Here is a 17,258-nt window from a genome sequence, read left to right as displayed (position 1 = left end):
AGTCTCTTATTAAAAACTTCCAGTGTTGGAGCATTCACACCTTCTGGAGGCAGTTTGTTCCACTGGTTGATTGTTCTAACTGTCAGGAGGTTTCTCCTTAGTTCTAGGTTGCTTCTCTCCTTGATTAGTTTCCATCCGTTATTTCCAACACTGTTATTATGCCTAACAAAGAAAAGAAGTAGGGGTGACATGATAGCTGCCTTCCAGTACTTGGGGGGGGGGCGCGGACTATCACAGGGGTTCAACCTCTTCTCCAAAGCTCCAGAAGGCAAGGCAAGCCACAGCGGCTGGAAACCAATCAAGGAGAGAAGCAACCTGAAATTAAGGACAAATTTCCTGACCGTGAGAACGATTAACCCAGTGGAACGACCCGCCTCCAGAAGCTGTGACTGCTCCATCGCTGGAGGCTTTCCAAGAAGAGACGGGACAGCCATTTGTCTGGAATGGTGTAGGCTTTCCTGCCTGAGCAGGGGGTTGAACTAGATGACCTCCCAGGTCCCTTCCGACTCTTGTCGTTATTCTGTTCTTTGCAAGAGTGACAGTCACGCCAAGCCAACGCTCACCTAGGTTGTACTCCTGCACGCTGCTGATGTAGCCGTAAAGAGGGCAGTGGCCGAAGAGGACCAGCATCACCACCGCGCCGTCCTCCAGGGTGACAATGTGGGCCGAGTGGCCCACCACAGCGTACTGCTCCTTGGCCTTTGGCACCAGGGGAGTCCAGGAGTGGTTGGAGATGTGGAACAGCCAGAGCTGACTGGTTACGTTGCCGCTTTCGTCCACTTTGCCTCCATACATGTAGATTTTGTTCTGGAAGAAAGAGAGAGGATATTTATATATATATTTATATATTATCAGCAATATATTGTATGGGTTTCAATGTCTAGTTTACTAATACATCTCCAGTTCCTTTCTCTCTACCTCGTGTTTTTTTTTAGCCAATGATTAAAAAAAAAGTATCCCATGTTCTAAAATAAACGGAGTCTTCTTTCTCTTTCATTTTCAATCCATGAATGTAAGAATGATATTTTTATTTAATTGACAGAATAAGAATTGTATTAGCTTATGAGACAGAAAACACTAAGGGGGATAGAGCTTGACTGCCTCTTCTTTGGGGCAGCCCCTGAGATACTGGAAGGCTCCTATCCTAACCCCCTCATCCTTCTCTTCATTAAACTACACCAGGGGTAGGCCACCTTGGCTCTTTTATGATTCGTGGACTTCAACTCCCAGAATTCCTGAGCCAGCCACGCTGAGGGGAAGGGGAGAGGTTTCCAAACTGAGCCATGCTGGCTCAGGAATTCTGGGAGTTGAAGTCCACGAGTCATCAAAGAGCCAAGGTTGCCTACCCCTGGCCTAGGCCGCTTTATGACTCGTGGACTTCAACTCCCAGAATTCCTGAGCCAGCCATGCTAAGGGGAAAGGGAGAGGTTTCCAAGCTGAGCTAAGATGGCTTAGGAATTCTGGGAGTTGAAGTCCATGAGTCATAAAAGAGCCAAGGTTTCGACTTCCGGTGGCTCCGCGGCGCCGGAGACAGCCTTCCCGGGCTGCCCGCGGCTCAGCTGTGTGATTTTTCGCCCGAAACAGCGCCGATCAGCTGTTCGGGCGAATTTGAAGCCCCCTCCTCGGGAGAAGAGGAGGGGGTGAGCCCCCAGGTAGGGGTCGAGTTCTCCGGGGCCGCCTGAGCTTGGAGCTTGGGCGGCTGAAGGATTGAACTCCCCCGTAGCCTGGGCTGCTCCCAGCTGGCTAGCGTCTCTGCTCCGGACTTCATGGAGCAGAGCCAGGCGTCTGCGACCATCCCTGCTTGAAGGAGAGACTATGAAAGGGAAAGAGCAGGCAGAGCAGTACAAGAGGGAAAGATGAAGAGATGAAGAGGATTATTTTATTTTACTCTCGAGCTTGATGGACTTTGCTTAAAACTTAAAGTGAAAGTGCGTCACAATTGTAAGTAAAAGATGGCGGCTAAACCTCCCCCTAGAACTTTTCGGAGTGCTGGAAATTCTCCGGTGCAACAACAATCATTACTGCAGGCGTTGCATTCTCCCGATGTATTGACATTGAAGGATCTTGAAAAACATACCCAGTTAATTTTGGAGTCAATGGGTGTTAAATTTGTACAGATGGAGGAGAAATTGGAGAAATTGGAGCAGAGAATGGAAGAAAGGATGGAACAGAAATTCAGAGAGATGAAGGTAGACATTTTGTCCTCAGTGCATAAAGTAGCTAAATGTGTGGAGGTGCTGGATGACAAAGTGGAAGATCTGACTCAAAAGAATGCTATATTAGAAGCAAAAGTATTGGAAATTGAAGATTTAAAAGACAAAATGGACAGCGAACTGAGTCTGACTCAATTTTACCAGATGCAGTTTGCTGTTAGAATTAGAGGCCTAAAAGAGAATATTAAGGAAGATTTAAAGCAGCTAGTTTCTGAGGCTTTTGAGGTGGTATTGAACCATCCAGCATCTGAAATAAAACAAGGCATGGACAAAGTGTTTCGTGTGAACTCGTGGATTGCTAAACAGAGAAAGTTGCCTAGAGATGTGGTGGTTTATTTTGTAAAAAGGGAAATTAGAGATGAAGTTATACAAGCTGCCTATGATACTAAAGTTGTGATTGCTGGTCAAGAAGTTTTGGTTCTAAAAGAAATTCCTCCAAAGATTTTAAAGAGAAGGAAGGACTTTATATTTCTTGTGCAAGAGCTCAAGCAAAGAGATATAAGGTTCAGATGGGAGATCCCAGCTGGGTTGAGCTTCATGTATGAAGGCAAAAGGTACTGTTTGGGTACTGTGAAGCAAGCGCATGATTTTTACAACAATGTCTTAAAAGCAACCCCATCAACACTTTTGGAAGCTGCAGAGGGATCTGGAGAAGGAGAACATCAAGAGGATGAAGATGGACAGATAGACGAGAATGGTACAGGAGGAGATCAAGCTGCAACTCTTTTGGATGATCCTAGAGAACAGAGGGTGACGCGTGCTGCCTTAAAACGCTCAAAAAAGATAAAAAAATAAGACCAGTAGAAATCTATGGAACTTCCACAACATATTTACAGTCAAGTGGTAGTTGTGTTTTTAAGAGTTTTGGGATGATATGTATGGTAACAAAATCTTCAATTTGGAATTAATGGACAATTTACTACAGAGGAAGAGGAAGAAAGTTTTGTGGGTTAATGCGGGTTAATTTGTGTAAGAACTATCTATTATAGCCTATTTTGGCTAGAGAGGTTAATAGGGATAGGTGCTTGTGATGTGTAAATGAGAATTTGTTTAGGAAATAGTGAATTGTGGAAGAACATAGATGGGAATGACGCTAGTTTTCTTTTATTTTAGTTCTTTATACATATTTAGTATTATTAAGGATTGGTTTACTCTATATAAGCTAGAGAGTGATGGATTTTAGAGTTTATAATTGTTAGTATATGATTGTTTATGATTGCTTTTTAGATATATACCTTGTATTTTGCTCTGGGAAGTCGGGGGGGGGGAGGGGGGGAGGAGGGGAAGTAGGGGGGGAGGCAGGGGAGGGAGGAGGGAGAGGGGGAGGGGGGTTTTTTTAAAGGAAAACTGTATTTTAAAACTTTTCAATAAAAAAAAAGAGCCAAGGTTTCCTCCATGCTGGCTTAGGAATTCTGGGAGTTGAAGTCCACAAGTCATAAAAGAGCCAAGGTTGCCTACCCCTGCCCTACCCCTAACCTTAAACCTTACCCTAACCCTAACCCAGGGGTAGGCAACCTTGGCTCTTTGATGACTCGTGGACTTCAACTCCCAGAATTCCTGAGCCAGCCTTGCTGAGGGGAAAGGGAGAGGTTTCCAAGCTGAGCCGTGCTGGCTCAGGAATTCTGGGAGTTGAAGTCCATGAGTCATAAAAGAGCCAAGGTTGCCTACCCCTGGCCTAGGCCTAGGCCGCTTTATGACTCGTGGACTTCAACTCCCAGAATTCCTGTGCCAGCCAAGCTGAGAGGAAAGGGAAAGGTTTCCAAGCTGAGCCATGCTGGCTCAGGAATTCTGGGAGTTGAAGTCCACGAGTCGTGAAGGGGCCATAGTTATCCCCATGCTGGCTCAGGAATTCTGGGAGTTGAAGTCCACGAGTCGTGAAGGGGCCATAGTTTCCCCCATGCTGGCTCAGGAATTCTGGGAGTTGAAGTCCACGAGTCATCAAAGAGCCAAGGTTGCCTACCCCTGGCCTAGACATACCCAATATTAGTTTCCAGATTTTTGCTAAAGGAGGGGAGGCGTAGTTTTCAGTTAGCCAAAACAACCTCTGTGTGCGAGAACCAAGGTGAATGCCGATAATATTTTGGCACAACAAAATTCCTGGGAGGAGAGCCAGCCTTTTGAAACAATTGGTGAATGTGATTTATGACAGCAAATTGGGATGGGAATTGCAATGTGTAACTCTGTAGCCTGAGGGAGGGGATTTTTAACTTGGCTTCACCTTTGTATGTGCCCATATCTTGTTTCCCAAATAAAATCTTCTTTAAGGAAGAAATCCTTGAAGTTCTTTTAAAGGGTTTTCGTCTATTGGAACTGTGACAGGTTCAGGGCCATTGGGACTTCAAGTGGTCACTAAAGACACCGTCATAACATGAGGACTAGCTCCATCACTTCGATCTAAGCCAGGTTTCAGAACCGAGCCAAGTTAAAAAAGTCTCGAGGACGTAAATTTATTCATTCATTCATTCATTCATTCATTCATTCATTCATTCATTCATTCATTCATTCATTTAAAAGCCACTTACTTCGTGTAAGGCTATCGAATGCCCGTATCTGATCCCCACGGTGTTCACGGAACTTCCCAGGGTCATCCATTCTCTGGACTCCAGGTTATACCTGTGCAATAAAAAAAAAGCACAAAACACAACGCCCGTCTCCTTCCGCCCCGGAGAACACGACCGTTGTTGTCCTCGCCACACCGAGGACAAAAGAAGGGAAAGCCAGACGGAGAAAGACCGGGGATATTTAAGCAACGTCTCCTCTGGAGGAATTAAGATGGGCCTCTAAAAGGTCTCCACACGGCCAGGGTTTCTTTACCGCTGTGTCGGTTGAATAAAATCCTCCAGAGCCAGAAAATGAATAGAGGAGAATATTTGGAGCTCAAAGTTCAAATGAGGGGGGGTCCCTGGTACTCTCTGAGCTGGGTGGTTTTCTTGCAGACGTTTCATCACCCAACTAGGGAACGTCATCAGTGCTAGAAGGGAGGGGGGTTTGCAGAGGAGGAGGAGGAGGAGGAGGAGGAGGAGGAGCAGGAGGAGGAGGCGGAGGCAACTGTGGGGTACTTGGTGTTCTCTGACTGGGTGGTTTCCTTGCAGGCAACTAGTAGCATCATCAGTGCTAGAAGGGCGTGGGGTTAGGGAGGAGGAGGAGGAGGAGGAGGAGGAGGAGGAGGAGGAGGAGGAGCAGCTGTCGGGTCCTTGATTCTCTCTGTGCTTAGCAAGCCACTAGAATATAAACTGAGAGCAAACCCCACTCCCTTCTTAGCCCTGATGATGTCACCTAGTTTGGTAATAAAATGTCTGCAAGAAAACCACCCCGCTCAGACAGCAGCAAGGACCCCCCACAGTCAGGAAAGCGCGTTTGTCAAATGTTGGCATAGTTTACTCTGGAAAACAAAATTACACCCCACTTTCTTCTCCCCAAAAACAAATTAATGCAGTTCACCCACACAAAATAACAATCAAAAGAAAAAAAGGTGGGGAAAATCCCACCAGGGACAAAATAATCATCGATCCATCCTGAAATTAGCATAACCAGAACCCCACGCGGCAGAGCGCAAGAGCTAAAAAAGACACACATTGGAGGAGAATAATGTTCACCTGCTGGCAGAAACAGAGGAGAATTCACGGCAGCCCAATAAATTTGGACGGTAATCTTTAACAAAAAAAAAAGAACAAGATGCTTCCGTGGGGGTGGTTGAAAAGACGAAAGTGTGTTGAAGTCCCCTATCCTGTAAATCAGTGGTCTCCAACCCATGGGCCGCGGGACAGGCTGGCCAGTGCACGCGTATGTGCGCGCGCACCCCCTCACTTGCGCTAGCACCACAGCCGCAGGGCGGAAAAACGGGCTGCTGCTGCGCCTCAGAGCACAAAAATGGGGCGACGCCACCCCTCCGGGTGCGAAAATGGGATGATGCCGCCATGCCTCGGGGGCACAAAAACAGGACACCGCTGTTGCGCAGGATGCAGAAATGGGCTGCTGCCGCGCTGCAAGACGCAAAATCGGACCCCACCACACAGAAACGGGCCACCGCTGTGGGGCGCAAAAATGGGGCACCGCCATGCTGCAAGACACGAAAACGGCTGACGCTGCGCCACAGTGCGCAGGAACGAGGCGCTGCGCCATGCAAGGACGGGGCAGGGCTATCGAGTATTGCGTAGGCGCTAGCCCCACCCCATTTGCGGCACGTGCATGCTGGTGGCCCCGTGCGCGCACACGCATATAAAATGCTTCCCCTCCCTTTTTCTGCCAACCAACAAAGATTGGTGACCTCTGCTGTAAATATTTGGTAATGACTTCATACAAATCTGATAATTAAAGGGACATATAAGTCTGGGGGGGGGCACAATGGCTCAGTGGTTAAAGATGCAGAACTTGTCAGCTAGGAAGCTGACCGCCCGGGTTCGAGCCCCGAGCGCTGCGCGACAGGGTGAGTTCCCGTTCCTTGCTCCGGCTCCTGCTCGCCTCACAGTTCGAAAGCACGCAAATGCAAGTAGATAAATAGGTACCACTTTGGTGGTACCTTCCCACTTTGGTGGGAAGGGAACAGCGTTCCGTGTGCCTTTGGCGTATAGCCGTGCTGGCCATTTCTCATACAATTTCCCCAACCTTGGCAACTTTAAGACCTGCAGACTTCAACTCTCAGAATTCTGGGAGTTGAAGTCCGCAGGTCTTAAAGCTGCCAAGGTTGGGGACCCCTGCTGTAGTGAAACAAACAGCAACAGCAAGAGCACTTAGACTTACTCTATGTACCGCTTCACGTTGCTTTTACAGCCCTCTCTAAGCAGTTCACGAACTCAGCCTATTGCCCCCAACAATCTCTCATTTTCCCAATCTTGGGAGGACGGAGGCCTGAATCAATCTATCAGTCAGGATCAAAGTCCTGCCAGTGGGCAGAGTTAGCCTGCAATACTGCACTTTGACCACTGCGCCGCCACGCCTCAAATCAAACTCCCGGCAGTGGGCAGAGTTAGCCTGCAATACTGCACTTTGACCACTGTGCCGCCACGCCTCAAATCAAACTTCTGGCAGTGGGCAGAGTTAGCCTGCAATACTGCACTTTGACCACTGCGCCACCACGCCTCAAATCAAACTCCTGGCAGTGGGCAGAGTTAGCCTGCAATACTGCACTTTGACCACTGCACCGCCACGCCTCAAATCAAACTCCTGGCAGTGGGCAGAGTTAGCCTGCAATACTGCACTTTGACCACTGCACCGCCACGCCTCAAATCAAACTCCCGGCAGTGGGCAGAGTTAGCCTGCAATACTGCGCTTTGACCACTGCGCCACCACGCCTCAAATGTCTCTGGATCACCAGGAATTCTTTCCCTGTCCAGCTTTGATGAGCAAAAAAAAAGATCTTCTCAAAGCTGGTAGAAAATTCACACTGCAACCGATAAAAGTTATACGGAAGTCTATTTCTAGTGTAGAGACCCCGCTGGATTTAATCTGCAGAAATGTACATTTCCTTCCCCGCTTAAGATCCGTCGGAAACAAGCTCTTTTTTACTCACGCCAAGACCATCTGAGAGTCCGTGTGATTGAACATGTAGCCACCGATCACCCACATGACCTCGTCTTGGACCACGGCTTTGTGAGACGCCCGTGGGAGTTTGGGGACGTAGAATTCGTCCCGGGTCCAAAAGGACCGATTCGATGGAACAGGAACCGAGCAGTCAACCCCTATGAGGGGCAAAACAAAACACACCCTGCGTTACACCCTCGGCCATCTTAATCCAGCACTGCACAGGTAGTCCTCGGCTTACCAGCACAAAGTGAGCCCAAAACATTATGTTGCTAAGTGAGACATTGGTTAACTGAGTTTCAGCCCATTTCACGAGCTTTCTGGCCACGGCGGTTAAGTGAACCAGTGCAGCGGTCATGATAGTGACACGGCTGTTAAGTGAATCTGGCTTCTGCATTGTCAGGAGGTCGCAAATGGGGACCACTGCAGCGTCCCAGGGTCACGTGATTCCCTCCTTTTGCGACCTTTTGACCAGCAAAGTCAGTAAGGGACGGCAGATTCACTTGAACAACCGTGTTACTAATTTAATGACTGAAAGTGATTCATTTAGCAATGGTGGCCAGAACGGTCCTTTGAAATGGGGCAAAGCTCGCTGAAGAACTGTCTTGTTTAGCGACAGCGATTTGGAGCTCAACTGTGATCTTAACTCGAGGATAAACAGATGGAGGATTTCCAGGCCTTTAGCAAAATGAGCTTGCAAAAAAGTATTCAATCAGTGTCCCATTCCTAATTTTTCGCTGCCCTAGACCAACATGGACCTCCTCCTACAATATTGGTGATGAAGTATAGATACCGTGTTTCCTTGAAAATAAGACCAGGTCTTATTTTTTTATTTTTTTAGCCTCCCAAAGAGGCACCAGGTCTTATTTTCAGGGTAGACCTTACCTCACCTCCGGCACCGACAGCCCCACCCAGCCGGTTCGCTTCTTCTGGGGCTGAAGTTCTGCAGCTGTATTCGGGCCTGCATTTTGCAGTCAGGCCTTTCCGGAAGGCCTAAGCAGCCAAGTACAGAGTGATGGATTCAATCCATAGCTCGGTCCTCAGCTACAGAGATCTTGCAGAACAGAGCTATGAATTGAATCCATAGCTTGGTTCTCGGCTGCAGAGGCCTTCTGGAAAGGCCCGTGACTGAGAAATGCAGGCCTGGCTGCAGAAGAGGCCTCAGAAGAAGTGGGAGAGGCCTGGCTGCAAGGGAAGCGGGTGCGGGGCGCATAGGGCAGATCCACACACACCCAACCCTACCCCAGCTTGATTTTTAGGTGTTGTGCCTCGTCCCAAAGCTAGGGCTTATTTTTTGGGGTAGGGCTTACATTAGACCCACCCCCCAAAATCAAGCTAGGGCTTATTGTTGGTGTAGGCCTTAACTTTCGGGGAAACACGGTACTTGGCTAAAAAAAAAGTGAAACAAATACAGTTCAAAAGCATCTCCCGGATGAAATCCACAGCTGTGCAATTCGTCCGAAGGGAAGACTTTTCACCTACCTTGCCAACCTGGAGAACAGATGCAGCCCTGAGTTCCGTTCACGCTGCACTGACCCCTTTCGGGAAAGCCGCAGTCTTCTGGGCAATTGGGAATGTCGCAGGCCTCTCCTTTCCAATGTTCCAAACACTCGCACTCGACTGCTTGGCTGCCGTTCGCGGGCCGACATTCCCCTCTGCCCGAGCAGTTCTGGGGACAGACGTTAAAGCTGCGAAAGAAAATCCCAAGAGACAAATCAGCGGTTTGTTTTACAAGCCTCTGGCAGGAGAACTGGACTCCGGAGCTTGACATGTCATCCCTGCACTCCAGTGAATCAAGCCATTGTGCACAGATGGTCAAAAGGTAAAAAATAAAAAAATGTCTTTTCAGCAAGGTTTCCAAATGCTACGTAAACAGAAAAGTAAGCTGCAACTAACCTAGATTTTTTTAAAAAGAATATCTGTAGCTCAGGAGTTGAACTGTGGGGCCCTTGGTGCTCTCTAAGCTTGGTGGGTTGTTTTTTTTTTTTTTTGCAGATGTTTTATGACCCAACTAGGTAACATCATCAGTGGTAGAAGGGAGGAGGAGAGGAGGAGGAGGAGGAGGAGGAGGAGGAGGAGGAGGAGGAGGAGGAGGAGGAGGAAGAGGAGACTGTGGGGTCCTTGGTGCTCTCTAAGCTTGGTGGGGTTTTTTGCAGATGTTTCATGACCCAACTAGGTAACATCATCAATGCTAGAAGGGAGTGGGGTTTGCAGAGGAGGAGGAGGAGGAGGAGGAGGAGGAGGAGGGAGGAGGAGGAGGAGGAGGAGGAGGAGGAGGAAGATGATTGTGAGGTCCTTGGTGCTCTCTAGGCTTGGTGAGTTTTTTTGCAGATGTTTCCATAACTCAACTAAGTGACATTATCAATGCTAGAAGGAAGTGTGGGGTTTGCGAGGAGGAGGAGGAGGAGGAGGAGGAGGAGGAGGAGGAGGAGGAGGAGGAGGAGTGTAGCATCCTTGGTTCTGAGTTTGGTGGTTTTCTTGCAGACCAGCACTGATGATGTTACCTAGTTGGGTCATGAGACGTCTGCAAGAAAGCCACCCAGCTCAGAGAGCACCAAGGACCCCACAGTTCAACTCCTGAGCTACAAATATTCTTTTCTAATGAAACAGACTTTCAAAAGAAGCCGTGAGCTACGTTCACTCTCGTGCATTTACCCATCCTACTTCAGAAGGCAATGAAACAGCCCCTTGAAAGACTTCGGACCAAAGCCACACAAATCTCCTTAGAAGCAGCACTAAGGTGTGAAATGAAGAAGAAAACACACCCCGCGTGCAAAGCCACAAAGAAGGAAGCGGTCCCCGAGACGGGCAACCTACGACATTTGGAACAAAACCTCTGACTCGGCTGGCTGAGGAATTCTGGGAGTTGAAATCCAACCCTCTTAAAATGGGGGAGGAACACTGCTCTCCGGATCCACCAAAGAGAGAGATTCTTCCCTCCAGCTCGTTAAGTCAGGAGAAATTAAGGCAGCGACTACTTGTGGATTTATTTCAAACAAATGTGCGCCTGCAAATGCCCAAGAACTTCAATTAAGACAACTCCAGGTGCAAAACATGATCCTAGCCAGCTAAGGGAGACAATTCTGGCCCAAACAGACAAATTGTCCATTCCCCTCTGGACGTGGTGGCCCTCGCTACATACTACAACGTTCCTCAACCTCGGCTCGTCTTCAACGGCTCCTACGGTGACATTCTGACGGCCATCACAAGATGGCGCTGTGGTTCCTCCAATTCCAGGTTCCAGCTGGCTGCGCCGAGCTGCACATGCGGAGGGGGGGGGGAAATGAGGGCGCTTGCAATCCAGATAGAAATGGATCAACTATGACAAAAGAGAGCAAAGGGAGTCCCAAAACTCATAGGTCCCTGGGGCGCAAGCCCGAAACATCTGGAGCGCCTGTTGAAGACCATCGGCATTGACACAATCCCCACCAGTCAATTACAAAAGGCCACGTTATTCGGACCAGCTTACATCCGGCCACGATACCTTTGAACACCATCATCCAACATCTATATCCGCCCATCCTAGGTCTTTGGGAAGGGATGGATAAAAAAACCTGCAGGATCCAATCTGAACATCTGGCTGACAGTCCGAGCGACCATAATAATCTATTACATTTTCCGTGCTGCCTGATTCCCAGCCACTGCAGGGAAATTCTTAAAACCAACAGCAAGTAGAAAAAAGACACAGGAGAAAAAAGACAGGAGTATGGAGAAGCCCGTTTCTCAACCTTGGCAACTTTACGATGAGTGGACTTCCGGCTGCCAGGATTCCCCAGCTGGCTGATAGCCCAGCTTGGTGATTTGCTTGCAAATTGAATTGAATTGAATTGAACTGATTAAATTTATAGGCCGCCCTTCTCCCCAAGGACTCAGGGCGGCTCCCAACGATAAAAAGTTAAAAAACATAAAATACAAAATTTTAAAAAGAATTCAACGATAAATGTAATAAATACGTAACAATTAACCCCATAAAGCCAAATTTAAAACTATAGTCAGTCCAGGCCCGCTGGTTGGAACAACCAGGTCTTCAGGTCACGGCGGAAAGACCGAAGGTCAGAGGCCGTCCAAAGCTCCGGAGGCAGTTCATTCCAGAGGGCCGGCACGCCCACAGAGAAGGCTCTCCCCCCGGGGGTCGCCAGCCGGCATTGCCTGGCCGACGGCACCCTCAGCAGGCCGACTCTGTGGGAGCGAACCGGGCGATGGGAGGTTGACACAGGTGGTCTCGCAAGTACCCCGGGCCTAAGCCATGTAGGGCTTTAAAAGTTATTACCAGGACCTTGAATCGCACCCGGAGGGCAACCGGAAGCCAATGCAGCTCGCGCAGGAGTGGTGTAACATGGGAGTATCGAGAAACTCCCATAAGCACCCGCGCGGCCGCATTTTGTACCAGCTGAAGCCTCCGGGTGCACTTCAAGGGCAGCCCCATGTAGAGAGCGTTGCAGTAATCCAGGCGACAAGTGACAAGGGCGTGGGTGACCGTGCGTAGGGCATCACGGTCCAAAAAGGGGCGCAACTGGCGCACCAGGCGAACCTGTGCGAAGGCCCCCCCCGGTCACGGCGGATAGATGGTCTTCCAGGCTAAGCCGTGAATCCAGGAGGACACCCAAGTTTCATTACCAAACTAGGTAACGTCACCAGTGCTCGCGTCATCAGGGCTACTCTGCAAGAAAACCACCAACATCGGAGAGCAACGAGGATGTCACAGTCCTCCTCCACCTCCCTTCTAGCACTGATGATGTTACCCAGTTTGGTAATGAAATGTCTGCAGAAAACAACCAAGCTCAGAGAGCACCCAGGACTCCATGGTCCTCCTCCTCCTTCTCCTCCTCCACCTTGCAACAGTGATGTTGTTACCTATTTGGATAATGAAACAATTGCAAGAAAACCAGAAAACTCAGACAGCACCCAGGACTCCACAGTCCTCTCCTCCTCCTCCTCCTCCTCCTCCTCCTCCTCCTCCTCCCTTACCACTCCCTTCTAGCACTGATGATGTTACCTACCTGGGTCATGAAATATCTGCAAGAAAACCACCCAGGTCAGAGAGCACCAAGGACCCCACAGTTGTCATTCCTCCTCCTCCTCCTCCTCCTCCTCCTCCTCCTCCTCCTCCTCCTCCTCCCCCTCCTCCTCCTCCTCCTCCTCCTCCTCCTCCTCCTCCCTTCTAGCACTGATGATGTTACCTAGTTGGGTCCTGAAAAAGCTAAGAGGCTACTCACAGACGTCAGCACACTTAGCTTGGATCAACTTTCTGCAGGTACCACCCAGCGGTCAACCGGCTAGCTAAATGGAGGTAGCCCTCGTTTAGGGACTGTTTGCAGTTACAGTGATGGGGAAAAAGGAATTTTGCAACCAATCCTTGCATTTCCAACCTTCAGGGGGCTGTAAAGCCAAGGGGAGCTGAAGTCCGATCAGAAACGCAATTGAGGGGTCCCTGATGCTCTCTGAGCTGGGTGGTTTTCTTGTGGATGTTTCATGACCCAACTAGGGAACATCATCAGTGCTAGATGGGTGTGGGGTTTGTGGAGAGGAGGAGGAGGAGGAGGAGGAAGACTGTGGGGTCCCTGGTGCTTTCTGAGCTTGGTTGTTTTTTTTTCCGCAGACGTTTCATGAGCCAACTAGGTAACGTCATCAGTGTAAATCAGCACTGATAACCATCCCATCAGCAGAAGCACATCATCATCAGTAGAACTGATGACGTTACCTAGTTGGGTCATGAAACGTCTGCAAGAAAACCACCAAGCTCAGAGAGCACCCAGGACCCCACGGTTCAACCCTGAGCTACAAATATTCTCTTCTAACATCCCCGTAGCATGCTGGCTGGGGAATTCTGGGAGTTGAAATCCGCTCTTGGTAAAGTTGCCAAGGTCGAGAAAGACGGTTCCATGTTCTCCTGTCTCTCCCAGTCGTACAGATGGTTTTTACCGTTTTGTCAACAGCTTCTAGAGCAGCGGTCATAGGTAATTCTTCAGAAAGAGGTGTTCTGTACCAGCCTACTACCGGCCCTGCAGAAAAGGCAGGGACAACCCCTTTTACAAGAAGGCAAGAGGCTGGAACTAAGCCTGGCAAATTTATTGACACAAAACAGAGCAAAACAAGACACGAACCATGAAACAGGAGCTATCCAAACGGTTGCCTTCAGCAAACCAGCCCTCCCACGCATTCCCCTTAAATACAGTTCAGGGCATGGCTTCTCTCTGCCTCCTTCCGAGGTGCCCCATTGCCTTCCTCTGTTTACTCCTGATTGACTGCCTCCTGCATCGGGCGTCCTTGAACAGGGCCAGCTGTGGGTCATCTTCATCCACGCTGTCAGGCTCACACAGCTGGGTCTGCGTCGTGACCATGGGCCTGGCTGAGGGCTCTGCGAAGCCTCAGGGCTGTCCTCTGCAGGCTCTCCAACACCCCCCTCCTCCTCCTCCTCCTCTGAATCCTCCAACCCAACTGCCGAACCCACAGGCTGACCCTGAATCACAACAAGAGGGCCTTCACATGTTTGGGAGATACACCTGCTGCATTTAGCATCTGGGGCCAGATAACAAAATACCGACCGCTTTTCACATTTGAACGACCGTTGCAGCGTTCCCCCCCCCCCAGGGTCGCACGATAGAAACTCATATGCCTGGCGACTCATATTTACGACGCTGGCAGCTTTTATGACCTTCTGACCAAAACAAAGCCGAGGCGGAAGCCGGATTGACTCACAGCTGTGGCCAAAATTGTGGAAGCCTTTCCGGGAAAAGTCTATTTTTGAGGTTTGATGGCTAATAACACCACTTTCTTTTTTTTTGGGGGGGGGGAGGGAGTAGTACCCTAAAATTATAAATCAATGGAAAGATAATTTAATTGAGAACGTAATGCAACGAAGTTTGCTCAATTATCTGTGCTGTATTCTGTGAAAAGTTACAGCCAAATCACCAGAAAAAGGAAGCACAACTTGCTTAGGTTGATCTCGGGTAGCTTTCCTTCATCCGATCGTAGCCAATGAGAACGAGCGTTTAGAGAGCCAATCGGGCGTCATCTTGTTTTGGCAATGAGCCAATCGGATCACAGTAGGATCCGGTTATCGATGTCGTGTATTGAAGCCGAGAGGAGGGCATTTGTCAGTGTGTTATGTGATCGACATCAAGTCAGCCGGGGGTTTTTGTGTGTTCTTTCATTTAGTGAGCTTGCAAAACGTAATAAAATTAAAGTAATGGTGCTAAGAGCTGACTGGTCGCCCAGAAAGCGACGTAAAATAGTCTTATTAAGTGAAGAAGGCCACAGTTATAAAGGAATTAGAAGACAAATTGGTGGAAACTTAAACCAAAGGTGGCATTTCTTACTGTACACTTTTCCCAAAAGGTTTCCACAATTTTGGCCACTACTGTAGCAGCCACAGGGATGGACTCGCTTAACAAGGGGGGAGGGGCAGAAAACGGTCTTAAAGTGGGGCAAGAGCCACTTCACCGACGTCTCGCTTAGCCAGTCTCCGTGGACATCAGCCAAGGACCACCTGCGTAAAGTTTGGGGGCGCAGGAGAGTGGGGCAGCTTACTGGTAGGTGATGTTGAAGCCCGTCAAGTTGTACGCAGCGTCGCTGAAGAAGTGCAGAAGGGCGTAGCCAGAGCTGGCGGCCACTTCGGGGACCGTCTCGTTGCTGTCCCTTTCGGGAATGATCAGGCCGCTGGAAGAAAAAAAAACACGAGCCGATGATTAATATAACTGGACACGGGGTTGGAAACACAGGTTAAAATGTCGTGGCATTCCCAAACACAGGCAGTCCTCAACCCATGACTGTTCGTGTCACCGTCTCCTGGTGATTGGCCCAAAGTCACCCAGCCGGCTTTCACGCCTAAGACGGGACTAGAACTCACTCTCCTGGTGATTGGCCCAAAGTCACCCAGCCGGCTTCCATGCCTAAGGTGGGACTAGAACTCACTGTCTCCTGGTGATTGGCCCAAAGTCACCCAGCCGGCTTTCACGCCAAAGGCAGGACTAGAACTCACAGCCTCCTGGTGATTGGCCCAAAGTCACCCAGCTGGCTTTCATGCCTAAGGCGGGACTAGAACTCACAGTCGCCTGGTGATCGGCCCAAAGTCACCCAGCTGGCTTTCATGCCTAAGGGGGGAGTAGAACTCACAGTCGCCTGGTGATCGGCCCAAAGTCACCCAGCTGGCTTTCATGCCTAAGGCGGGACTAGAATTCACCGTCTCCTGGTGTTTGGCTCAAAGCCACCCAGCTGGCTTTCATGCCTAAAGTGGGAGTAGAACTCACTCTCCTGGTGATTGGCCCAAAGTCACCCAGCCGGCTTTCACGCCAAAGGCAGGACTAGAACTCACAGCCTCCTGGTGACTGGCCCAAAGTCACCCAGCTGGCTTTCATGCCTAAGGCGGGACTAGAACTCACAGTCGCCTGGTGACTGGCCCAAAGTCACCCAGCTGGCTTTCATGCCTAAGGCGGGACTAGAACTGACAGTCGCCTGGTGATCGGCCCAAAGTCACCCAGCTGGCTTTCATGCCTAAGGCGGGACTAGAACTCACAGTCGCCTGGTGATCGGCCCAAAGTCACCCAGCTGGCTTTCATGCCTAAGGCCGGACTAGAACTCACCCTCTCCTAGTGATTGGTCCAAAGTCACCCAGCCGGCTTTCACGCCTAAGGCAGGACTAGAACTCACCGTCTCCTGGTGACCGGCCCAAAGTCACCCACCCGGCTTTCAAGGCCTGATGTGAGACCAGAACTCATGGCTTCCCGCTTTCTAGCCTTGTGCACCTCTGGGGATCTCAGGTGAAGGAAAGCTATTTAGACCGATCCTTTCAAAAGGCACTTAATTTCCTGCGCATCAGATACAGAATGCACGTTGCGTCCTTAAGGGCTGCTTAGTCGGGCCCTCCACCCTTTAAAGCGGAGCCTCCTTGGAAGACGGGTAGGTTACGAGTACATTCAGCAAGAGCCGGAGCCGAAAAATACCGCACGCTGCTACGGTGGCTTTCTTCAGCCCTAAATTAACTTTATTTAGATTTTCTTCATCTTCCATTTGGAGGGGAGGTCGCAGAGCACGAGCGCAGGCAGCCAATCTCTCAAACAGCGTGCAGCGAAACCAACAGGTGTTTCTCCCGAGGCAACAGCCACCTTTACCGCTTTGCAGAAAGGTTACAACGCCGTGGTGTTAGGTGCCGGAATTACTCAGGGGGGCCAATTAAATTCCCATTAATCAGTGAAGTCAATAAAAACAGCCAAGCTTCATCGGCTTCATTAGACCCGTGCTGACGAAAAGGCCACTCGAAACCTCGGCAAGGTCATTTTTTAATTTTTATTTTTTGGCTAGCGTTTGAAAAAGAAATGTCGGTTTTACTCCGTCAGGCAGAGCCCAGGCTGGAGATAGTCCTCGTCTTACGAGCGTTCGTCTAAGTGACCGTTCGCAATTACAACAGCGCCAGGGGGGAAAAAAGTGACTCGTGGCTCGTTTCTCACACTTAACGACCGTCGCGGCGTCCCCGTGGTCACGTGATAGAAGATTCAACCGCTTGGCAACTGGCTCCTATTTATAAGG

General features: G+C 49.6%; 1 protein-coding gene across 1 annotated transcript in view; it reads right to left on the bottom strand.

Moving 5' to 3' along the window:
• Positions 1–17,258, bottom strand: part of ATRN (attractin) — a gene marked incomplete at both ends in the record, with an annotated part of 98,554 nt that overhangs the window by 64,092 nt on the left and 17,204 nt on the right. Inside the window, 5 exons of the mRNA XM_083367078.1 lie at positions 564–807; positions 4,736–4,826; positions 7,723–7,891; positions 9,216–9,421; positions 15,264–15,392. Coding sequence (XP_083223204.1) covers positions 564–807; positions 4,736–4,826; positions 7,723–7,891; positions 9,216–9,421; positions 15,264–15,392 — 839 coding nt within the window. The remainder of the gene's footprint in view (positions 1–563; positions 808–4,735; positions 4,827–7,722; positions 7,892–9,215; positions 9,422–15,263; positions 15,393–17,258) is intronic.

The sequence above is a fragment of the Vipera ursinii genome, assembly GCF_947247035.1.
Source record: "Vipera ursinii genome assembly, chromosome: 7".
In the NCBI taxonomy this organism is placed as follows: Eukaryota; Metazoa; Chordata; class Lepidosauria; order Squamata; family Viperidae; genus Vipera; species Vipera ursinii.
The sequence above is the reverse complement of the archived record's forward strand: the minus strand, read 5'-3'. Positions and strand labels throughout refer to the sequence as shown.